This window comes from Monodon monoceros, unplaced genomic scaffold, assembly GCF_005190385.1.
Source record: "Monodon monoceros isolate NGI ecotype Baffin Bay Population unplaced genomic scaffold, NGI_Narwhal_1 Super_Scaffold_21, whole genome shotgun sequence".
In the NCBI taxonomy this organism is placed as follows: domain Eukaryota; kingdom Metazoa; phylum Chordata; class Mammalia; order Artiodactyla; family Monodontidae; genus Monodon; species Monodon monoceros.
Window position 1 is genome coordinate 15,417,321 of NW_021703778.1, and position 26,252 is coordinate 15,443,572.

The 26,252-nt window shown below is 35.5% G+C and overlaps 1 protein-coding gene across 1 annotated transcript in view; it reads right to left on the reverse strand.

Moving 5' to 3' along the window:
• The window catches only part of MALRD1 (MAM and LDL receptor class A domain containing 1), a 579,678-nt gene that overhangs the window by 175,451 nt on the left and 377,975 nt on the right, over positions 1-26,252 (reverse strand). Inside the window, exon 30 of the mRNA XM_029239293.1 lies at positions 5,560-5,688. Within this exon, the coding sequence (XP_029095126.1) occupies positions 5,560-5,688 (129 nt within the window). The remainder of the gene's footprint in view (positions 1-5,559; positions 5,689-26,252) is intronic.

A 26,252-nucleotide genomic window follows, 5' to 3' on the forward strand; every position in this document is an offset into this window, starting at 1 on the left:
ATGGCAGAACATAAAAAATGAAGGAGGGCATATACTTCTATATGTTTGATGACCAAAGTTACTAAATTAACCAACTCTAGAGCTCCCTTGCTTTTGGACTTCTTGCTATTTGAGATAATACATTTTCCTTATTGTCTGTATCACTTAGAGATGCATTTAGTTTCAAGTAACTGAAAACCCAAATAATAGTAGCTTAAACAGCTACTATTCATTTATCTCAATTAACAATATGTCAGGAAGTTTAAGGTTGGCACTGTGACTGTGGTTCAAATGTGTAGTTGTGAAGCACATATTTTCCATCTTTCCTTTCTGTCATCTTGCCATCCTCATGCTCATTCATGGTTGCAAGATGATGCTGCACCTTCCAGCGTTGAAAAATTCAAATATTCAAGGCATTGAAAGGAGTGGGAAGAGGAAAGAAGAAAAAAGCGTTTTCCTATTCTGGTGCTTTTTCTTTTTGAAAGGGATACCTTCCCCAAATTCCCACATATATCTCACTGGCGGGCGAGTGCTCACAGGCGGCTACAAAGAAGTTTGGAGGAGATGGTACCTGTGGCTGGTCATAATGTTGCCCTGGATAAAACTGCAGTTCTGTTTCTAAGGAACAAAAAGAAATGGATAGGCAACAAGCAGGGACTGCTATGATGTCTACACCTGTCAAGGTTGGAATTTCTGTTACAAGTGTATTAATTAATGTACCTTCTCCATTCCATCTAGCAAATAATACTCTTTCTTGAACGTCCAACTTCTGTACTATCTTTCTCTTTCCAGATCATGTCAGTTCTCAGGGTCTGTGTGTGTCTTTTATAACAGTAATCATAGTTATTACTATTTGTTTGGCAACTTATTACTTCTTTATTTTGCACTGCCACCTTAATTGTTGTTTACTATTGAGCTACTGTAAACATTTCCATGTGATCAGGTATTATTATTGAACTGCATTATATAAGCTGTGATTCCATACTAATTACTGAATGATAGATGATATGAAGACTTTGTAATATTAATATTTCTTGATGATTAATATGTATCAATATTTTCAAAATGGCTATTGCTTTAGAAAAAATATTTTCCAAATTGTGATCTTTATTATGATCCCTTGAACGGATTCAAAGTATTACTAACATTGTTTTAAACGACTGGCACTTTTCCACTGGTACAATATTTAGCCATATTGTTGTAGGTCAGTATAAATATTAATCAACTCAGTATATTAAAGAGATGGCTCCATAATTAATTATTTTTAATTCTCACATCCACATAGCAACCTTATTTTGCCATACCATGATATATAACATAGAAGTATTAAACAGTTTCTCCTCACTGTGAAATGCCTTTTTGGAAAGCTGCACTGAGAAGGATTTTGGAGAATCTGGGTACAGTGGGGAAGAGTGACATGACTGACTAATGATGTTTATCACTGTAAGATGCAAGAGAGAAAGTATCCATCCCATTCTGCGCAGCCCTAGCCTAGAATACAAGGCACGCTTACTACGTGTTTTAGGTAATAATTTCCTCCATGAAAAAAAGAGCATATTTTCTAACTTAACTGTTTCTTTTAAAAAGAATTGATCTTATTTGTTACCAACCATGCATTTTTGCAACAAGAGGTAGCAATGCAAAAGAAGATTTTATCTTTGCTCATAACCTAAGGTAAGAATTTAGTCACGAGGAATAGCTGCATTTATTGTCTGATAAGTATAAAGGACATGTAAATAAGGCATTCACAATGACTGACAAATTTCAAGAGAATATAAAAATAATGGCATGGAAGAAGCTAACATTAATCCTGAAAGACTGAACAAATATATTCTTTACATTATTTCATTTAATTCTCAAAGCACTCTGTATGTTATTATATGTACTATATAGATAAGGAAATTGAGCCTCTGAAAATTTAAATAATTGCCCAACAAATGATGGCCAAAGTCAAAATGAAGACTTCAGTTTAATAACCCAAAGGTCAATTGTTTCCTTATATTTCTCCAAAGGTGACTTTGAAAATGTTGTAATTTATTCCATTATCCACGATAGATTCTCTGCCTGCAGGAATCCAGCCCTGATGCCTCCAATATTTCCCAAAGACCATCATATAAAATATTGATGGAGTCAATTTGCAGCATCAATAAGTCACCTGTATATCTCTGTGTGCTGTGCAATGTTCCTTTTGGAGGTGAACAAAATCTATGAAGAAGTTTTAAGAAAAGTGACTATTTCATTTGTCAACATATTGCTTTTATTTTAATAAATTCAAATACTTCTTGCAGTTGTCCATCAGAGTCATGGGTAACACTAACAGACATGGATATGTAACTGACTTCAGTTTCTGATAATCAAAACTGCCTTTGTGTGTTTTATATCAATACCTCAAATAGCTGTGGGAAAAAAATAAGAATCATATAAGGTACTCTGAGAAGAAAAATGAGTGAAGCAAAAAGAACATGGGCAGCATTCACATTTGAAAAACCAAAACACCTGTAACTCTTTCTGATGTTTTTAGGTCTATTTTTATATTTCATATACAGATGTACATACACACACACATATTTTTCTTCATATGTACTCCCCACATAAGCTGTGATAACCTTATTCCTGATAGCACTTGTTACACTTAAAAAATAATCAGGAATGTTTTCATTTACTAACTACCTTTTCAAAAAGCAAAGAACATTATATTTAATGCATTTTTCCCTGTAGGTGTTTTCTTTCCACAGTAGAAAGTGAATTTCTGAAGCCTAACACAATGTCTTGTTCATTTTTATATACCCAATGTTTAGAAAGTTGTTCCTAGCCCTACTAGGAATAGGAATAAACACAAGAGTATAATTTTTATATAAACTTTTCAATATATGTACATTTTTACATGAGAGGAAGATATTTACTGTCTGTAATAAGTTTTCTATATGCATGTGATAGCTGTCCTTCTCACCCCACTGGATTATGTATGTCAATGCCATCATATTCAAATTATTTTTTCTTTAGAGCCTTCATAAATCTGGCCAAGTTTTTAATGTTTTGCTGGTGATTATTAAATGCTCTATTTGTTATGTCTTGTGGGGAAAATGGTGGTTTCAAAATGCTTCAGAGCATTGTTTTAGAACTCCATCGAAATCAATTCCTAATAGTCAATATAAAAAAAATATATATTTTTGGTGCACTTAAAAGAAGTTAGAAATAACACTAGAAAGTATTATTTAATGTATTATAAATTTCATTTGAGAATATATATATTATAAAGGAAATATTTTGTGAAATTAAGATTACAATACTGTAGTATTCAAAATACAGTTTAAAAAAGTGACAATCATTTTCACTTTCTTCTTTGCTTGACTTAAAATTAAAAGATGGGATGAATGTTGAGGATAACATGCTAAGTAAAATAAGCTAGTCACAAAAAGACAAACACTGTGATTCCACTTACATGAGGCACCTAGAGTTGTCAAATGCATAGAAACAGAAAGTAGAATGGTGGTTGTCAGGGGCTGGGGGTGGGGAGAATAGAGGGTTATTGTTTAATTGGTACAGAGTTTCAATTTTTCAAGATAAAAAAAGTTCTGGATATGGGTTCTGGACGCCCTCTAAGGGAAAAACCTTTCCGTCGACACTTAGGCAAGCTGGCAAAAGTGTGAAGCTGTGGTGTTGGCTGCACGATGCCAATATACTTAATGCCACTGAGCTGTACAGTTAAAAAGGTTAGAATAGTAAATTTTATGTTATGTATATTTTATGTATACTTTACCACAATTAAAAAAAATAGCGAATGCAAGAAAGAGAAACGAACACTTCAGAAGTAAACATCCCGAGGAATAAAAATAACACTGAGCTAAAAATAAACACTTAAACGTGCCTTGTGTAGTAAGCCTTCCCTGTGCATGTGTGATATTTTCCCGCTGAGAAATGGAGTCTATTCCCTTCCTCTATTTGAATCTAGGCTAGACTTTGTTATTTGAATAACCATTAGGAAGAGCCAGGAGGGACATTCTGGAACTTCTGAGGCTAAGTCATACAAACTCTTTGCTATTTTTCCTCAGGCTCTTGGAATGTTTGCCCTTGGAACTTTCTGTGAATGAAGAATGTTGCATGCCACGTCAGTGAACAAAGGACATTGTAGCCGTCAGCCACTGCCCGCCCCTCCCAGCCCCCCATGGTGCGCCCTGAGGGAACTCAGGGTAGAAACAACAGGATGCCCGCCAGCAAGCACTCACCCACTGCAGCGCCCCCCCACCCCCCCCCCCACCCCCGCAAAGGTGCACCCTGAGGGGATTTAGGATGGGAAGAACCAGGATGCTGGCCCTAGATAGCTAAGGTGTATAGCAAAGGAATGACTTCACTGAACACAGTCTCTTGCATCTTCCCAAACACAGAAAAGCACTAAATTCCTTAACTTGAGCTATCTGGTTTTCTTTAATTAACAGTAATCTTTTGATGTTTGGGCTCCCAAAACTCCTGTATATCCTGTCTCCCCCTCTACCTCTTGGGAGCAGCCCCTCAGAGGGATCTGAGAGGCTGCCTCCTGGGCTTAAGTCCTCAGAAAGTCTGCCAATAAAACATACTTCTTAACTTTTAGGTTGTGCATTCTTTTACAGTCGACACATGGTAAAAGTCAATCCCATGTAAGATGTCTGACTAACCTGTGATAGCCCAAGCCACAGGGATTGCCCTGGAGGTTGATTCCATGTTGATCCAGACAGAGAAACCAAAGAGTACACATGTGCCAAACATGTAGGGGATAAAGGCATCTTGGAAGTGATCCTCCAGGTCCAGCTGTACCAGTTTGAGCCATGTGGATCAGAGACAAGCTGCCTAGCCGATTCCTTCCTGAACGAATGATCCACAAAATTGCAAGCGAAATGAAACTTGTTTAAGGCCACTAACTTTTAGGGTAGTTTGTTACGCTGCAAACATTAACGGCAACAGGCAGCCTGTATGGTATCAAGATTCCATATGAATGCTCATCAATAAGATATATGAAAAAAAAATTCTTTGGATTTAAATATGTGTTCATATTTTGAAATTACACACTTGGCTTTATACATGAATTTAAAAATCATTTGAATTAAAGTTTGAATAAAAAAACCAAAGTGGTTCTTGTATTCCTCTTTTTCCAGGGCAATGTAATTATTAAAATTAATCATTAAACTAGTATTTATTCAAAGTGTTCTTTTTTCACCTCATCTATAAAATCAGTCATTTTTTGGGGAAAAAGGAATGGAATCAGTCATGAGAACTGATGAAGAAATGTAGGCTCTGCTAGTTCCGTTTCTGACAATTTTAACCCTGACTCTGCACACAGTTCTATATAATGACATGATGGGAAATTTTTGTAACATGATTTGCTATAGATTTGTTGCAGTTTTTAGTCTGGGGGTAAAAAGGATGGAAGGGCTGCCATTTAAATATTTGCATAGAGAAGTTGGAAAAATGTATGGTCTATTCTAAATCTACTCTGGTGCATGAGAAGAACATTTCTTCTCAGTCATCAATGCCAATAAGTTACTCTGCTAACAAAGCGAAAATCTGTGCTGAACTGGCAGCATTAGAACAGACAAATACACTTACCACAGTGAGCTTCATCAGACCTATCAGAGCAGTCTGGTTGATAGTCACAGACCAGGTGGGATGCAATACACTTCTTGTTGTGGCACAAGAAATCAGTGGCTTCTGGGCAAATCTCAGAAGTCTCTCCCACTGGGGGGGGGGAAAACAAAATAACAAACACAAACATCATTTGGTAATACTTTCATCAAATTGGAATACTCCTTTTAGTTCCCACACTATTAGATAAGTTAAAGATTTTAATTGTTGTCCAAGGTAGACTTGTAAACAACTCCCCATCTCTCAGTCCCACCTGGAACTGTTCAGCAAGTAACATAGATTGTACTTCCAAAATATATTTTAACCAGTCAAGGGCTGACCATCGTCTATTACATAAACCCAAACTCCCAATCAAGGCATTAAAAATATTTTAGTTTTTGCCTCCAGCTTAGTTTTCCAGGCTTATTTTCTGCAACTCTTCTCTTAAGCACCTGCAGGTAAACTATATCCTAGGACTGAGGGCTTCACAAATATGCCACTTGGTCTGCATTTTACCACGTGTTCACAAATGCTGCTTCCTTTACCTGTACTGACCATTCATTCCCTCTTGTGGTCTTGGTGGTCTGTTCAACCTTAGGACTCAAGGAAACAACTTCTCTCTCTACCCTTGTCTTGCCTTTCTCTTCGCCATCCAAGCCTCTGGTTGGACACTCCCTATTTCATGCTGCCTAAGGATACTTTTATTCCTATATTAAATGCTTACCACCTCGTATAAGAGCTGTTTACACTTCTGGCTGTCCTCCCAGACTCTAAGCTCCTTCGACACAGGAGTTTTTGCTGTGTTTTCTTGGGCCTAACACAGCACCTAATATACAATTTGTGCTTTATAAATGCTGGTTATAATAACTGAAGGCATAATGGTTTCATCTAAAGGGGGCTTAGAAAAGCAAATTGACATAGAATTTTCAAAGCAATTCACATGTTGGCATATCATTTCAACTGACATGAAGTCTAATGATAATATTTTATAGCTTCAAAGTGATATACGTTAAAGGTCTGAAACTATCTTTATCAAATTCAACAAATTAAATAAAGCTCAGCAATTCCTTTGTTACATCGATTAGTATGGGTTCAGGATAGGGTGTCTGCAGTGGGGGTAGGTTACTCAAGGTTAGGGAGTATTTTCATGAAGGAAAATAGTAAAACTCTACAGATTTCATAAAAGTGCATTTCCAGAGTCTTTCCGTAGTCATCCCCATAATACAATAGCTAAAACCTCAATAATTTCCAGAAATAATTTACCAGTAAAATGTAGTCTCAATACGAAGATTGAGAGAAGGCATCTAAAAGAACAGCCAATATTTATTAGATCGTGGGTATCAGTAAGGTGAAGAATGAAAGCTCGTGTTCTTTGAGTGATTTAGAAGCTTTGCCACATAATTTTAATTAACACTAGTGAGAATTTACAGTTAACCCAGAGAACTACGTGGACATTGTTTAGTATGCAAGTCTATGCATTGGAGATTATTTTTCTATGCCATAGGCTGTGGAGTCATAAAATTACTCCACAGAGGATATGGGTTTTGACTTATAATCTAAATAATTGGTTCTTTAGTTTAAAAAAAAATGACTGAAATAGACTCCATCTCTAAATGAGGCTTATTACCTTAACAACATAGAATAGAAAAAACATGAAGAGGAATCAAGTCAATGCTTTGAATTATAATAAACTGAGCATAAACCAGAGTATCTATGGTATATGGGTTGCACGGATTAAAAATAAAAAGAGACTGCAATTCTAAGGACAGTAGATCTTCTTTAAGACAAGAATATAGTCAATCAGACTGCTGTTAGCAAAAACAGCATGGTAAAGAGAAGAGGAACATTATTTTAGTGAGAATGTCTTGCATGTGTTTAGTCATTTTCAATTTCTTCATTTAGCCAAAATGATAAAGGCAGTACCTATTAACCTGGTCAACAAATATATGAAATGAAAGATAATCTCACATATACTATAGTTAATGATATGAGAATGGAAAGAGCATTGGTGCTCATAAGAGCGAGTTGAAGATGACCTGCTGGCAGAATATGGCACATGAAACAGACTAAATATTTATTTTAGCTTAGAAAATAAAGGTTGACAGAGTCCAAAAGACCTAAAACTAAAATATGATAAATGGAAAAATCCTAGGAAGAAGAAAATGTCTGCAAAATAAGGTAGCCATAAGAATCTAATATTTAATCCACTAAAAGCACGAGGAACATATAGGACTAATCCACTGTGGATTTGAATACACTGTCCCCAAAGTTAAAGTGACGTCCATTGAAAACTCACATTATTCTCCTTTGAAATAGAATTTACAGTAAAGAAATCCTTGCCCGTATAAATTTGTATTTGGATTAAAACAGCTTTGTGCACAGGATTCATTACATAGAATTAGATATAATCATTCTACAGATTATATTTGTGGACACACACTTGTTTTATCATCTCCTTCAAGTGATGATATTCAGTATGCTCTGGTATTTCAGACAGTAAATTTCACATGTGCACACATTTTTGGCACCTTTATTTCTCATGCAGAATATTACCACAGGAAGGACATAAAAGGCGTGATGGCAATGGCCAGACTCCTCCTCACTGAAGACTGTGTTATTCAGGCTCCTTAGGCTGAAGGAGACTGAATAACCATGACCATGTCATGTCTCCTTAGGCTTCTCCTCACTGTGACAGTTTCTCAGATTTTCCTTGTTTTTGATAACTTTTACAATTTGGACGGTACTGATCAAGTATTTTGTAGGATTTCTATTAGAATTAGATTTTTCCCCCTTATAATTTAGGTAGGATTATGGGTGTAGGGGAGGAAGACTACAGAAGTAAAGTGTTAATTTCATCACGTCATGACCAGGGCACGTACTATGACACAACTTGTCACTGTTCATGTTGACCTTGTCTACCTGGCTGATGTAGTTCTTGTCATATTTCTCCACTTTAAAGTTACTTTCTTTTTTCTATCCCTTTAAATACAACATTTCTTTGGAAGGAAGTCACTGTGTGCAGACCACATAGTGGAGAGGAGATCTATGCTTCCCTCCTTGAGGGTAGAGAATCTACATAAATTAGTGTTCTTACATATGGGAGATTGGTCTTTTCCCCCCCATTTATATATTTATTTAGTAATTTATATCAATATGGACTCAAGGATATTTATTTTACAATTTGAGTCATAATACAATGCTACTTTATTTTTTTATTGCTCAAATTGGCAAAGGGGAGCTCTTTCAGTTGGCTTCTATGTCCCTTTGACATGCTACCATCAATGTAGCCTTTTTTTTTTTGCACACTGCTTTCTGTTCTAACACCATAAGTTGCTTCAGCCTTACCTTGTATTTTTCCCAGCCCAGTCCTAGAATCAGCCATCAGCCATTTCTCCAAGCACCCCTGGTTCCTTTTATTGGAGAATGCTGTCGGAAACCAAAATTTGGGTACTAGGTTGCCCCCTGCTACTGGGGTGTCATTGTTTCTATGCTATGATAACTTGAGGAGTCATGCCATTTTTCAATTACAGAAAATGATCAATTTTATTTCTTCAAGTACTATCTTTCCCTAAGTCTCTGTTTTCTATTTCTGGAACTTTCTTTTTTTTTTTTTTTTAACATCTTTATTGGAGTATAATTGCTTTACAATGGTGTGTTACTTTCTGCTTTATGACAAAGTGAATCAGCTATACGTATACATATATCCCTATATCTCCTCCCTCTTGCATCTCCCTCCCACCCTCCCTATCCCACCCCTCTAGGTGGTCACAAAGCACCGAGCTGATCTCCCTGTGCTATGCGGCTGCTATTAGAAGTGTTAGATTCACTTATTCTATCTTCAATGTCTCAATTTCTGTTCATATTTTTTTTTCTCTTTACCTTGCTGTGTTGCATTTTGGTGAGTAAGCTCACGCTTATTTGATGATTTGTCCTTCAACTGTGCCTCTAATCTGTTTGCTTAACTTTTCCATTGATATTTATTTTCAGTTATAATTTCTGGAAGTGAAATTTAATTATTTTATTTAGTATCCTGCCTATTTTATTTTATGCTTTCCTTTTTCTGTATTATGATCCCAATAGCATGTGGTCCCAACAGCATAAATTTACACTGGCTACATGCATTATCCTTGAAGTTTCAGTGGTTCTAGAAATTTTAATATTAATGTGTTATTTTTGAGTTCTCATTCTCACAGCATGTACTATCCTATGTGTGGTATGGCACAAGTTTTAGGGTTTTGGTTTCATGCTGGTAGCTCCTGTTCTGTTCATTTATTTTTCTTTAATTTTTTCCAAGTTCCTGGACAGAAAACAAATTTCTCTGGGCTTTCTCTGGAAAGGACCAGGCTTTATGCAAGGGTACATGTCTAGCTCTCCTATTCTGATATAGGGTTAAAACTTCCAGTCTCCAGATACCATTTTCTATGTCCAGGTTCCCAAGTCCTTTAAGCCCCTGGGAAGTTAGCTTTCATCTATGGTCTATGTTTGAGTCCCCTCTTTGGTTCTGGAACTGGTATATTTTCTTTTCTTTTTCAAATTTCAGTTTGGAGTATTAACAAGTGCTTTTTAAAGATATTTTTATATGTTTGTAGTGAGTGGAAAGCACATCCTATGATATGATTTTGTTAATTTTTCTGTAGTCTAATTTTCAATATAAATTTAATATTTAAAAACTGTTAAAACCTTATATCATGAATTCTAAAAATAATCTCAAGAAAGTCCCATAAAACAATTTTCTCCAAATCATGCTCCTTATTATAAAAAGAAACCCTCTGAAATTGGCATATATCATTTTCTTTACCTTGTGTTCCTATGAAAGTAAACATATATGAACATTTGAGTGCATTCATTGAAACAGAAACATAAAGATATATTTGTAGGGGCTAGAAGAGGGAACTTTTTCATAAACATAGTTTCTTTTTGTTTGTTAATATATACATTTTCCTTGTCATTTATCTGTTTTAACTTGTTAATAAATCATCTTTGGATAGCTTTTATTGTAGGTATGCTTCAAAAGTTTTATCATTCTAAGTAAAAGTTTCCCTCTAGTTAAAGCTGGTAATACTGGACAGTAAACATTGATTGCTAGTGGAAAGTCAAAATATGTGTGGCCAATGTATTGATCTGAACCTCCATTCTCATGAAAGCTCTGTAGCCTTAGGTAACTCATTTACTATCAATCTCTAAATGAAAACAATGGTAATCACTCTCTCATACAAAGTACTATACCTTTAAATCTAGTGACATCATCCATTTAGTATCTTTACTTATTCATCCTAGAAACATATATTGAACAGTTGTCAGACACCATGGTGGATAGTTCTTATCATCAAAGAATTTATAATCCGGTAGTGAAAACTTATATGTAAAACAGGCTGTTTAGTGCTGTAATGGAAGATATTTAATAGCTTGCTGTCAGAGGACAACAAAATGTAGCCCTAGTTTGCACTGGTGTGTTAATAAATATTTAATACATTTATTCAGCGCTGACCTTTCAAAATGCATATCATCTCAGCTTGTCATGTAGCCAATTAGAAAAAGAGGCCAGACCACTCAACTGAGAAGAAGCAGGTCCTTTATAAAACCCCATTCATTTCAGTTTCCTTATCAAGTACGTTTGGCCACATGTTGCAAATATGGAAGACTCAATGTTATCTAAAGAATAACACTTGGGTAAAAAAAAAAAAAAAAAAGGGGGGCAAAATAGGCTCAAGAAAAAAATATTTTGGGAAAGATCACACACCTGAAATCTTCCTTCACAGATGAACTGCCTATTTCACCTGATGGCTCTCTTGTTCTAGAAATAGGATCGGGGCAAGTTTGCAAATCAAAGGAAATCTCAACACTGCTGATGACTACATATCTCATGACCAGGATTTTTAAATGTCCAGAAAATAACAATAAATACCTTTCATATTTTCTATTCAGGGTGAGCGTTTAAATCTACCTTATGTTAGAAAGATTGCTAGGTTTCAGGAAGGTCACTGCACATATCAGACAACTGAGAGCAACACATCTGAATGTGTAACCTCCGTGAGCTCAGTGACAGCAAAGTTCAGTTTGTGCCAAAATTATCGAAGTGTTATCAGAGCTACTGGACCATGTCTTAGAGGATAGCAAGTGCTTAGGAAAATATAAAAAAATGCAAATCCACTTGTGCTACGCAGAGGCAAGGTGTATATGAAGTGGAAAATATCTTAAAGATCAACTTTTCAGCTTTTTAAGCAAAATGGTGACTTTATAAACTGATTCTATACTTGTTTGAAAGAAAATTATATATGTCAACCTCTCTTTTCAGACATGCAACTCAGATTTTTATCTTTAGCTTTTTTTAGATATGGATATATTGTAAATATCTAGTTTTCTAAATCATTAATTTAAAGGTTTAGACAAAAAACCTTTTTAGAAGGTTTACAATGAAGGAAAAGGAAGTAATAAGAAAATAAAGCAAAATCAACAACAAAATTCAGAAGTGATGTATTTGACAATGACCAGTATGCTTTTCCGCTTGAAGAAGCATTTTTAGTGGGTTAGTGATTCAAAAGTCCTCATCCATCCCTCATCTCTTTTCAGGTCCTAATGCTCCATTAAAAGAACCCTTGCTTCGTTTTCTGGTAATTTCCTAACTACCATTTTAAAAGAAATGTTGACCCTTTCCATTCTGGACTTTACTTCTGCATCTGATATACCAAAAATGTCTTCCTTTCTGTGACCCTCAATTCCTTTAGCTCCTGGCCACCATATTCCTACTACTCCATCACAGCTTAACCTTCCTTCTCTCTCTTGGTTCTTTTTCCAGTCCAGGTCTTTAATGCCAATGCAGCAAACTGTGACCCTTTGTTCTTCTTTGGGCATCATATTTACTGTCATGATTTTACCTGACATCTGGGGGGTTGATGACCTGATATCTACAACCTAATCTGTCCCTTTTCCTGAGTTTAGTCACTTAGGATACATTTCACGCTGGATTTCTCTATAACATATCAGACACACTAAACGTGACCAAAAAATGCACTTTCTTCTCTCTTTTTGCCTCCTACTTTATTTTTCTCTACTTCTTGACTCACACTAAACCTCACCATGCTCATATGTGGATGGTCCACAGAAGCATAACGTCTTTTCTCACCTACTTTGGTCCTTACTCTTGTTTTATGCCTTCATCCTGTCTCATCCGTGGGGTGGAGATGGCTGGCTGTTTACAACATACACCTTCAAATTTCTACAGCAGACAGTTGTTGCTGGGTAGCAGCTGCTCAGCCAGGCACTTGACTTCTCAACACCATATGCAACCAGGTGGGGCCACAAGGGTGAGTTCTAGCCAGTGGAGTGTGAGTGGAGGTGATACTCACCACTTCCAGGCAAAGCCACACAAACTTCCACGCACAGCTCGTCATGTTCTTTTCCTCTCTCCGTTGGATAGGAACAATGTGATGTTCACTAGGGTGGACCTTGAAGGTCAGAGACTAAAGATCTGCCTGGGTCCCTGAATAAATGCATGAGAAGAGTGGTCCCCCTAATCTGTTCACCTGCTAACTACTGCAAGCTGAATAAGAAATGAACTTGAACTGTGATCTAGCTGTAGCCTCCCCTACTACAACTGGTATACAATGAGGATGATTCTGTTGATGAATATGGTGGCTCTGACTCTTAAGGAGACTAGATTGCATGTCTCATCCTGTTTAAGCACGTTACATATATAAACTCATTTAATTCCGAAGACAGCTCCACGAAGCAGGTACTATAATTTTTTGTCTTATTAAAATTACTGAGGGTCACACAACTACATCATAGCAAAGCCAGAATTCATGCTTTGACTACAGCCTTTACTCTTTTTTTTTTTTTTTGCGGTACGCGGGCCTCTCACTGCTGTGGCCCCTCCCATTGCGGAGCGCAGGCTCCGGACGCGCAGGCTCCGGACGCGCAGGCTCAGCGGCCATGGCCCACGGGCCCAGCCGCTCCGCGGCATGTGGGATCTTCCTGGACCGGGGCAGGAACCCGGATCCCCTGCATCGGTAGGCGGACCCTCAACCACTGCGCCAGCAGGGAAGCCCAGCCTTTACTCTTAACCAATAAACCCCATTCCTCCTCTCATCCTGCTCAAATATGCAATCCCATAAGCCATAAGTTAAGTGTTACTCTTTCAAAGTCCCATTTATCCATCCAGCTCTGCTCGTGCTCTGGATAATATCAATTATAGCACGTGGTATTGAAATACAGTACACTGATATATTTCCTGTTGGATTCATCCACTATACAACAGAAAACTAGACATGTTTCTTCTGGAAAAAAAAAAAGGAAAGAATCCTTAAAGGAAGGAACTATGTTGTACTCACTACTACATCCCTAATACATAGCACAGATCCCAGGGACCTTTTGGTGATTAAGTAACATTTGCTGAACTGTGTTTAAATTTGTAAAATTGCCTGGACTTTACCATTACAATCAGAATAGGTGGTTAATTAAACATAAAATGAATTCTAAACATGCTATGAGTACTAAGGACTAAGAATTACATTTAATGAATTTAAACTATATTGGGCAAAACCATTCCTATAGAACTTCACAGTTAAAAATGGTTATAAGAAAACTGTCAACTCTTGAAAACTGTTTAGAGGATAAATAGGCTGTAGGATAACTACTGTCACTGCCTAAGATAATTTCTGAGATGTAATATATACTGTGAGCTTGATAGTCTATATAAGCACAGGTAATGATGCAATTTATTGGTTTCTACACAGAGAAGTAGGCCCATGGTGTGTGATGACACGAGACAAAGCAAAGATAATCTAAAGAGAAGTGAGGCACAGGAACCTGGAGTATTGAGACGATAAATACTCTTTGTGAGGAAGACGACTTTGGTGTGAGACATAAAATTGTAAGGAAAGAAAAAAACTCACCCAAGGAAATTGTTATCATCATTCACAAGTGGCCCTTTATTAAGGATGTCTGTCTACATGCTGGATTCCAACTCTAGCTTGAAGAAGACCCATAATGGATGGAATATGTCATCTGTTTAGACCTAATTAAAATTTTCTAGTTGCTGTATTAAGAGGGGAGTACACACTTTGCTCAAGTTTATCTCCATTCCACTGGAGATGAGGTGTAAGGGGAAATGTGCACATCAAAGCACCAATGTCATATATATCTGATAGAAAATGGCACAGAAGAAAAATGCAATTGCTTATTTAGCTTTTGTCTCAAAATACTATTTTTTTTCCTTTGCTCAGGTAACTTTTGCATAGAAATTATACGGAAGTACTTGCTGATTTGCTCGAAATATTAATACATAGTAGGGATACATGTTTATTTAAATATATTTTATAATAAATAGTTGATTCATTTTGACCAAATTGAAAACAACTATTTTTACACATCTTACTACCCAAGTCAGTAATTATCATGTGTGTTTGCTTCTTGTTCTCCTACACCTACTATGGAGTGACAGAATAGTCATTAAATTGAGAGGCAATGAGCTATATTTCTGTTCCCATAGTGTCAAACCTCCAAGTAAGCTGGAATGAAATCATTCAAACACTCTGGTTACCTAAAGTCTTTCCACTCTAAAGTTCTAGGGGTTTTGAATACTATCTCAAAGACACTTTCTTAGTTAATTCACTAGAAATTCTCTGGTTGTTTTTTAAAAATATAAATGCAAGTACAAAAATGCTGTAACAAGTAATCTAAGATTATTATTTTCAGCCACCCAAAAGCACTTTTCTCTTATGAGCTAAAATGTAAGATGAAAATTCCATTAAAATTGTTGCGCATTGGGCTTCCCTGGTGGCTCAGTGGTTGAGAGTCCGCCTGCCGATGCAGGGCACATGGGTTTGTGCCCTGGTCCGGGAAGATCCCACGTGCCGCGGAGCAGCTGATACCATGAGCCATGGCCGCTGAGCCTGCACGTCCGGAGCCTGTGCTCCGCAACGGGAGAGGCCACAACAGTGAGAGGCCCGCGTACCGCAAAAAAAAAAAAAAAAAAAATTGTTGGGCATTAAAGAGTTAAAAGTTACTCATGTAGAATGTCTCAGCTATAGGCTGCCCCACTCCAATATCTATACTTCCACTAGAATGAAGAAATCAAGAGTTGCATGAAGCCCAAGAATTTACCAGCATTGATCCTATATAAATAAAATGTGGGAATAACTGGAAAAAACCAAAACACTAACATTTTTACATACAAAATACATAAAAATAATTAGGCAAAAAACTTAGTTTAATGAGATGGAGAATATGGAAGTGTGTGTTGAAATGTAGAGACATATTTCTGAAGTGTACATACCCCCCAAGAGCAGATTATGAACCATCTGTGTTTAATGTGTGAGAATATATCACGTGGATATAAAACATGAATAGTTAGGGTCTTATAAAATATGTTATAGACTGATGTTCAAAATAAACACAAGGTGAATGAGCTTCCTGGTTCAAGGTGATGACGCAGGCTATGGCAATAGGTCCACCTTTAACATGCACAGGATCTGCAGTGGACACCCCAGTCTGTGGGTACAGTCCCATCTTCATCTCCATAGTCATCGTGTAGCTAACCTTGCAGCTCAGGGTATGCATACCAGCAGTGCAGTCCCTCCATGAGAAGACAGAACTGGGGGAGAGGTGAGGAAAGACCCCTGAAGCCAGCTTGGAGCTGCATGATCAGAGTAATTTGAGATTTAGAACCGGAAACATAGGTTCTGAGTGGGCGTGTCCTTTTAGCTCTCAACAGACTCCTTGCCAAATGGGGTGGGGTGGGACCTGAGGAAGAACAGAAAAGAGCCAGCTAATGTTCATCACCCAGAATCTCAGTGTGGTATTACATAGCTGATTGATCAAAGGAGAGATAGCTGATTAAAGATAAGCCAACAGGATTATTGCATTTGGGATTGAATGTTGTACCAAGACACACAGAAAGAGCAGTTCTGGGGGGAACAGGTGTCTAATGGGCACTTCACTGGAGCAACTTCCCACGAGCCCCTGTTACTTCAGTCCTTGGAGCTTATTCTTTTCAAGGATGGCTTACACAATTGCTTCTTCAATTCTCTGATCCATCCCAGAATCTTTAGAAAAAATGACCTCTATTTATTTGATTGGTAAAATTGGTTTCTAGTACATGCACTAAAAAAGGATATAAACTGTTAACTGCATCTATTATTACCCTATCTTGGTCGCACTTTAGGAGTGCTGCAACCATAACCAATGATATGTGTAATAAAGGAAAACAATACCACTTCAAGGAAATATATGGCCTCCTAAAAATATAAGATTCTAGAACCTCATTGATATTGATACCATTAATGAGTTTTAATGAAGAATAAGAGATTTTGAAGTGCTGAGCAATCTGATTCAGACTTCTGAATTAGTTAGTCTTTTCTATTATTTGTATAGTAAGGTCACTGCAGGACACTGTTAAATAATTTTCAATTTACATGCAAATTCCAGCATCAAACTGTTATCAAGTTATGTTTTTCTGCATAAAATGAATACAAATAAGTCTAATCACCGCATAATATTATCTTTGGCCCTTTCCTTTGAACTCTGCCATATATGTGAGATGTATAAAAATTTAATTTGCACTGTATTTTTGACATAATATTTCATTCAAATCTTCAGAGTTTAATAAGTTTACTGTGGACTAAAGAAAAATATTTTGATGCACTTTTTAATTGTTTACAAAGAGCTTAGCCACAACAAAGAAACTTTACGATATTTTTTAACAAAATCTTAAAATCTCCCTGAGTAATATCTCTACCAGTTGTGTCATTTGGCTAAATTAATTTATCTCTCTGAGGCTCAGATTCCTCATCTGACGAATGGAGATACTGAAGTTCCAACATGAATAACAGAGGTGTATGAACATTAAATGAGATCATGTATGCAAAGTTTTCAGTACATGCTTGACATTTAGTAATTAGTTATTTAATGTTACTTTTTCCAAATTTTTTCTTGATTCCTGAGAACCTGCCCTCTCAGAACCTTAGTTTCTTTATCTATAAAGTGGGTTCTTATAAGATTTAGTGAAAGGACTTCCCTGGTTGCGCAGTGGTCAAGAATCCGCCTGCCAATGCAAGGGACACAGGTTCGAGCCCTGGACCGGAAAGATCCCACATGCCGTGGAGCAACTAAGCCTGTGCACCACAACTACTGAGCCTGCATGCCACAACTACTGAAACCTGCACGCCCAGAGCCTGTGCTGCGCAACAAGAGAAGCCACTGCAATGAGAAGCCCGCGCACTGCAACGAAGAGTAGCCTCTGCTCACTACAACTAGAGAAAGCCCGCGTGCAGCAACGAAGACCCAATGCAGCCAAAAATAAAAATAAATAAGTAAATAAATAAATTTATATGTAAAAAAACCAAGATTTAGTGAAGGTAAAGCATATAAAGCTGGTAAAACTGTCATTGATTTAGAGATATTAAAAGTTCTAATTATTTTTGTAGTCATCTTAGGTCAGCATTCTCTCTGCAACAAAACGCTTCTTTGAGAAATCATTAATAACATTTTACACTATCATTTACTTTCTAAATAGTGTTAGAAAATGCTATCAGTATTAAGAGATATTAATTTTTCACTTACAATGGATTGGGTACTGGTTTAATCACTTTGCAAGGATTAAATCAATAGATTTTCACAATAATTCAATTGTACAGAAAAGGCATAGAGTGGTGAAGTAACTTGTCCCAGGTCACACACCTGAGAAACAGTGAAGTTAAAATTCAAACTGAGCTAATGGTTCCAATGACCATCACGTTATATAACCTCTAAGCTATTGCTTTTCCAATCAAAATGGTGATGAAAGAATATAATTTAAATTGCATATCCCATGCTTTTAAGGAAATTTGAAAATGTTTAAAAGTATTTAAAAATACAGGATTTCTTGGAATATGAGATAATTCTTAGACTAGAAACACCTGGAAGCTCACTTGATCCACTGTCAAATTCAACATAATATTTAAATTGCTTAATATGTTGCATAAATTATTTTAAAGATAAACTCACCAAATAGTACATTATGTCCAAAAGAATAAAGCAGGACTTGACATCTTGAGAAAAGATGTACATTTTAAGTAGCTAAACATTAAAAAATGATATAATTTTCCATAAAATACATTATAAAACACTGCAAAATACCTTTGTGTTAGTAATGTATTTTACATTTACATTTTAAAATATTTTAAATAATATTGATAGAAAATCTTTTTTCACTTCCTTTTTTTGGCAGTATGAGATTTTAGTCACGGTATTAAGGCCAACTGAGAGAAAATATCTACAATCTACAATTCAGTAATAAAATACTGAAATACATTTTCAAATGCAAGACTCTTCAAAGTCAGAAATGAAATGAATTCAGCCAACTGGAATTTATATTGAAATCTGGAGATAACTTCACGGGCTAAGAACTACCCAGGGCAGGAGATTTATTGGAGGTTCCCACACAAAACTGGAATCAATAGGTTTATATTTGCAGCTTTAGAGTAAATGAGAAAGAAACCTGCCTCTCAGAAGTGGTGGAGATATAGATATACATGAATAACCTGAATATCTATCTCTCTATCTGTCTATCTATCCATCTCTATAGATATATACATATAGGAGATCCCTCTCTCTCTCTCTCTCTCTCTCTGTGTATGTATATATATATATATATATATATATATATATATATATATATATCCTGAATCTAGAATTTATACAGAATAACAAAAGGCTAACAGGAGCCAAGACACTCCTGAAAAAGAAAATCAAAATCAAGAGACTATATACTTCAGGTAACAAAACTTATTTAAACATTATAATAAATAAGAGGTGTGGAATAGCAGAGATAGATTCATAGACCAGAGAACATAATAGAAGACCTAGAATTGAACCCCATGCGTTTAGATATTTGATTTTTGGCAGACTTGGCATACACATCAGAAGGGAAAGAATGGACCTATCACGTATTAGCAGTCTTCAGGCTAAGTTATGGGTGCACCAGAGAGTACACAAAAATTGTTGCAAGGGAGATAAAGGCATACAGTTTTAAGGAAATCAATTTCTAGATCTTCATTTCCAAATATGAAGCTTCCTGAAACTGATGTGCCAAGAATGCACCTATGATCATCTTGGTTCTACTTTACACACTCTTTCACAACCACACTCCAAGCTTTATAGAAGATAGAGCTTTGCATCTTTCCCTCTATTTGACATTCAAAAGTATACATGGGCAAGCTGTGATAGTAGAAACATGATAATGTTTAGCTCATTTAAAGTCTCACTTCTTTTATTCCCTATTTTCAAAGAATGTTTCAGCCTGATGGAGTTTCATGAGATTGAAGGGAAAAAATATTAGCATGAAACAATTTTATAATACAATGCTATTTACTAACAATGCATTCATAACTAAAAATAAAGCTATATTTTAAAATTAATAAATCTGAATACATAAGTACAAATATAAATAACTTTGATATTTTTAAGCTCCCATCAAAGTATGAAAGTTTGATACAAATTAGCATTGCTCACAGTGGAAGCTAGGGAAACATGAACATCCATAGAAAAATGACTGATGTACTGTTAATAGCCAGAAGTTAAATGTTCATTTCAGCATATCAGAAGGTTGATTCCCTGTAATGACATCACTGTGCTTCATGAATGAATGTGATGGCAGAAGCCATTGTTCAACAGAGTGCATCAAAAATCATGATAGAGGGGCTTCCCTGGTGGCGCAGTGGTTGAGAGTCCGCCTGCCGATGCAGGGGACACGGGTTCGTGCCCCGGTCCGGGAAGATCCCACATGCTGCGGAGCGGCTGGGCCCGTGAGCCATGGCCGCTGAGCCTGTGCATCCGGAGCCTGTGCTCCGCAACGGGAGAGGCCACAACAGTGAGAGGCCCGCGTACCACAAAAAAAAAAAAATCATGATAGATTAAAATAATTCTATGCCTTAGAGCAAAGAAAGGTTATGTTACTACTGAGATTACAACAAGCGAAGAAAAGCTTGTTGAAATTTAGACACTTTTGCACAAGTATATTTGGACTTAGATTGGGAATAAGGTATTTTTATAAATGTTTATATATTTGTATTTACATCTGTTTATTTTTTCTGATATAGCTGCTCAATGACTAAGCAGAAGGGTGCCCTTATTGCTCATATTCATTCCTTTACTCTTTTTAAAAGTATTTGCTTAAAATTCAACAGCAAAAACACCAAATAACATGGACACAGGACTTGAAAGATATTCCTCCAAAAAAGATATACAAATGGCCAAGAAGCACTTGAAAAGATGCTCACCATCACTAATGCAAAAGAAGGAAATGCAAATCAAAACCAAAATGAGGTGTGACTTTACACCCATTAGAATGGCTACTATATTTTTTAAAACCCCAGAGACAAAAAACTCCAGAAAATAACAAGTTTTGGTGAGAATGTGGAGAAACTGGAATGCTTGTGTAGTGTTGGCAGGAATGTAAAATAGTGTAGTCACCATAAATAATATTGAGTTGGCCCTCAAAAAATTAAAAAGAGAATTACAATATGATCCAGCAACTCCACTTCTGAACATATACATAAAATAATTGAAAGCAGGAACAAGAACAGATATTTGCACACCCATGTTCATAGTGGCATTATTCACTATAGCCAAAAGGTGGAAGCAAACCAAGTGTCTATCTTTTTCTTTTAAAGATTTTTTGGATGTGGACCACTTTTAAAGTCTTTATTAAATGTGTTACAATGTTGCTTCTGCTTTATGTTTTGTTTTTTTTTGGCCGTGAGGCATGTGGGATCTTAGCTCTCTGACCAGGGATCAAACCTGCACCCCCTGCATTAGAAGGCAAAGTCTTAACCACCGGACCGCCAGGGGAATCCCCCAAGTGTCTACTGACAGATGAATGGATAAACAAAAAGTGGTATATACATATAATGGAATATTACTCAGCCTTAAAAAGGAGGAAAATTCTGATATATGGTACAACATGGATGAACTTTGAGGATATTATGCTAAGCAAAGTAAGCCAGTCACAAAAGAACAAATACTCTTATGAGTCCACTTGTATAAGGAAAAGAGAGTAGTCAAATTCACAGAGAAAGAAGGTAGAATGGTGCTTGCCAGGGGCTGAGGGCAGGAGAAACTGGGGAGTTACTGTTTAATGGGTACAGAGTTTCAGTTTTGCAAGATGAAAAGATTTCTTGGATGGATGTTGGTGATGGCTGTACAACAATGTAAATATACTTAATGTTACTGAATTGTACACTTAAAAAGTATTAAGCTGGTCAATTTTATGTTCTGTGTATATTGCCACAATGTTTTTAAAAATTAAAAATATTTGCTGATTGTCTACTGATAGGCAGTTCTAAGAGCAGGTATTATGGCAGAGCCTGACTTTATCCTCTGCTTAAATTTGGGAACATTTTTACTGACAAACAAGCTTTGGATTGCCAAAAACATTTAACCTTGATTTAGGATATTGCCATTAAAATGGAAAATACTATTGGATATTAGGATATTAAACTTTCATAGTTTTAGAAGAGATATATAAGGAATAAGGGATAAATTAATATCCAGCAATTATTGCATCTAGAAGTGGGACAGCTCTCGTGAGGGTATTTACACACTTATGTACATTTTAAAAATATACTCAGGCTTATTATGAGGAACACCCGCTGGTTTGAAAATGAGAACTGTTTTGAATTTTGTCTCAAGTTTTTCTGCACCTATTGAGATGATCGTATGATTTTTTTTCCTTTATTTGTTAATGTAGTGTATCACATTGCTTGATTTGTGATACTGAAACATCCTGGCATCACTGGAACGAATCCCACTTAATCATGGTGTATAATCCTTTTACTGTGTTGCTGAATTCAGTTTGCTAATATTTTGTTGAGGATTTTTGTGTCTATATTCATCAATGATATTAGACTGTAATTTTCTTTTTGTGTGATGTCTTTGTCTGGCTTTGGTATCAGGGTGATACTGGTTTCTTAAAATGAGTTTGAAAGCATTCCTTCCTCTTCAATTATTTTTTTTGAATAGTTTGAGAAGAAAAGGTGTTATGTCTTCTTAAAAGTTTGGTAGAACTCACCTGTGAAGCCATCTTTTCATGTACTTTTGTTGTTGTTGTTTTTTATTACTGATTCAACTTTATTACTGGTAACTGACCTATTCATATTTCCTTTTTCTTCCTGATTCAGTATGTTTTAAGGAATTTATCCATTTCCTCTAGGTTATCCATTTCATTGGAGTTTAATTGCTCATAGTACTCTCTTATGATCATTTGTATTTCTATGGTGCTGGTTGTAACTTCTCTTTCATTTCTGATTTTATTTATTTATTTAAATAAATAAATTTATTTATTTATTTATTTATTTTTGGCTGTTTTGGGTCTTCATTGCTGTGTGTGGGCTTTCTCTAGTAGTGGTAAGCGGGGGCTACTCTGCAGTGTGCAGGTTTCTCATTGCAGTAGCTGCTCTTGTTGCAGAGCTCGGGCTCTAGGCACGCGAGCTTCAGTAGTTGTGGCATGCAGGCTCAGTAGCTGTGGCACATGGGCTTAGATGCTCCACAGCATGTGGGATCTTCCCAGACCAGGGCTGGAACCCATGTCCCCTGCATTGGCAGGTGGATTCTTAAACACTGTGTCACCAGGGAAGTCCCCATTTCTGATTTTATTAATTTGGGTGCTCTTTCTTTTTTCTTGATGAGTCTGGCTAAAGATTTAACAATTTTATTTATCTTTTCAAAGAACCAGCTGTTAGTTTCATTGATCTTTTTTTTTTTTAGTTCCTATTTCATCTATTTCTGATCTCTATTATTTCTACTAACTTTAGGTTTTGTTTATTCTTCTTTTTCTAGTTTTCTTAAATGTATGGTTAGATTGTTTACTTGAGAATTTTCTTGTTTCTTGAGGTAGGTCTGTATTGTTATAAATGTCCTTCCTGGAACTGCTTTTGCTGTGTCTCATAGATCCTGGATTGTTGTGTTTCCATTTTCATTTGTCTCCAGTTTTTGTTTTTTTTTTTAATTTCCTCTTTGATTTTTTCAGTGACCCACTGGTTGTTTAGTAACATGTAAAGTATGCTTGAATCATGTGGTGAATAAACTTATTTTATCACAAATAATTGACAAAGGTATATTATTTGTTTCAAATTTCTCATATCTTTGAGTATATTATGTTAAAAAAGGAGCCACTAAATGGAAGAGTAAAAAGGATTACTAATAGTGTCTTTTTAAGTCTTGTTAGGTAAATCATTCTTGGATATTATTCCCAGAAATTGAGAGAATGAATAATTCTACTGACTATATTGTAAAAAATGCTTTTATAAGTCAAGTGGTTTCTAACTTATCGCTTCCAAAAATTTGAACAGTGACTTAGTTTTCAGATGCTAGATCAAAAAATAATTTTTGATTATAAAATATTGTGATTTTTGACTTATATTTTTGGCAATCCAGTTCAAGCACTTGAAGGACGATGCTGTAACAAAATTCAATCTTAACAAACATCACAATCTTATGTGAATATGGTTTCTTAGCACTTATTTCAGTAAAAGCAAAAATTAGAAATAGAACTAAATTCTGTCTTATTCTAGGAATATTCATTCATAAATACATAAAATTGAGGTAATGAATGAGTCACAGTTTCATGCATAGTGAAGAATCTCAAAAAAACTTTAGCTAAAAAAGAAGCAAGTCACCAAAAATACATACAATTTTACGGTATGACTATTTACATGAAGTATGAAACTGGACAAAATTAAATAATATTATTTAGGAATATAGTTATGCCAAAACTAAAATTAAATTCAAGAAGATGATTATCATAAAACGCAGGGTAATGATTTCCTCTAGCAGAAAAATATATGATAGGAGAAGTGCGTATAAGGATTTCTGAAGTACAGGTATATGCATAATTTCTGTAGAGTAACTTGGGGGAATCATTTTATTTTAATATTAAGCTAAAAATACACATTTAAACTACACTTTTATATGTATAATAAGGGCTCATATAGCTGGCTGCACATTAGAATTATCTGAAGCTTTAAAAATTATGGATGCCTGGAACTCACATCCAGAGATAATGATTTAATTGGTTTGGAATGGGGCCTGGGAAGAGATATTCTTTTAAGCTCCCCAAGAGATTTTGGTGTGAGGCCAGAGCTAAGGGCCACAAACACTGATGCATTTCACAATAGGAAGTAAACATGGTTAAAAAAAAGAAAGAAAAAGAAAAAAAGAAAGAGTGGGGGAAAAGAGAGAGAGAGAGAGAAAGAGGTTGACCAATCCTGGAAAGTTGGAGATTCTAAATTTTTCAGATCATCTAAACACTGGGGCTATGTTTTATGCCTTTTTGAAGGCCTCCATATGCTTTACTGAGCATATGTTATGTTCTCATGATCTCTTTCAGACACTGCATAACGTATTGGGCAATCGCATCCAATGCTCAAAGAAAGCTGTGTTCCACTAAACTTCATTTCAACGTGTTTATAATATTTAATACATGAGATAACTTTCAATGATTCAACCCATAAAAATATATCTAGGCATAAAATAACACACTAAAATGACCTAGAAATATATTAACAAGAGTAAAAAATCAATTAATGAATAATAAAATTATTAATACTTTCATATTTTTATTTTATTCATTAGTTCAACCAACACATTTAGCTTTTTATAGATTAAAAGACCCTTTTAATACTTTGGGCTATGCTTATATTTAAAGCAATTAAGAAAATGAAAGCATCACCCTTCCAAATGAATTCCCATGAGTCTTTGATAATCAGGATAATCACCTAATTCCACATTTTAATTTCCATTAGATTGGGACAATTAAGAGAATTCTAATTAACCACTAAGAACTAAAAAACTGAAATGAATGTAGGGTGTTCCCTCAGTGCAAAGTACAACAGATTAAAAAAGAAAAGAGTAGATTACAATACTAGGAAAGTAAAATGTACCAGCATGTTGCAAAGGAAAAAGCAAACAAACAAACAAACAAACAATCTTACAGTGACTTTTCTTTTTGGTAGAACACTTGGGAAGAAGGAATAACCAAAAATAAAAAGCATAATTAAAGTTAATAAAAATATATGTGGTGATGAAGTAGTATGGTTCAAGAACATTTAAATATAAGCACCAAAATGTAAAGATGGAAAACAGAAAGAAACATGAAGAGTATTTAATCTGAGGGTGTTTCTTAAGCTAAACAACAAAGCAAACTTATAAAGTAAAATCTTGATTAAATTAGATTAAATAAATTGGATGAGGATGTTTTCATCAAAAGTACCATAAACAATATCAAAGGACAATAAAAAGCAAGAAAAGCATACTTAAAATATATCTTATAAAAGATTGTTTATATAATTAGTGAAGAAAAAGCGTGTCCAAATCAATACAAGAAGCAAACAGCTCAACAGAAATTTTTGACAAGGAAATGAATGGGCAGTTCTCAAAAGATGAAATGTGAATGATCAACAACAGGCTTACTGGTTTAAAGAAAGAGATTTAACTGCATTATTAACCACATATGTAAATTAAAATGCTATATCATTTCATCTACTAAATTAGAAAAAAAACTTCTTGAAGAAATCGAATGAAAACCAATGTTGAGCAGGATTTAAAGAAATAGATAAATTAATTTATCTAAACTAAAAAGGGAAAGCAATCTTGATGGAAGAGATGGGGGTTTAAGAAAGGTTCAAGGTGTTGAATTATGGAGA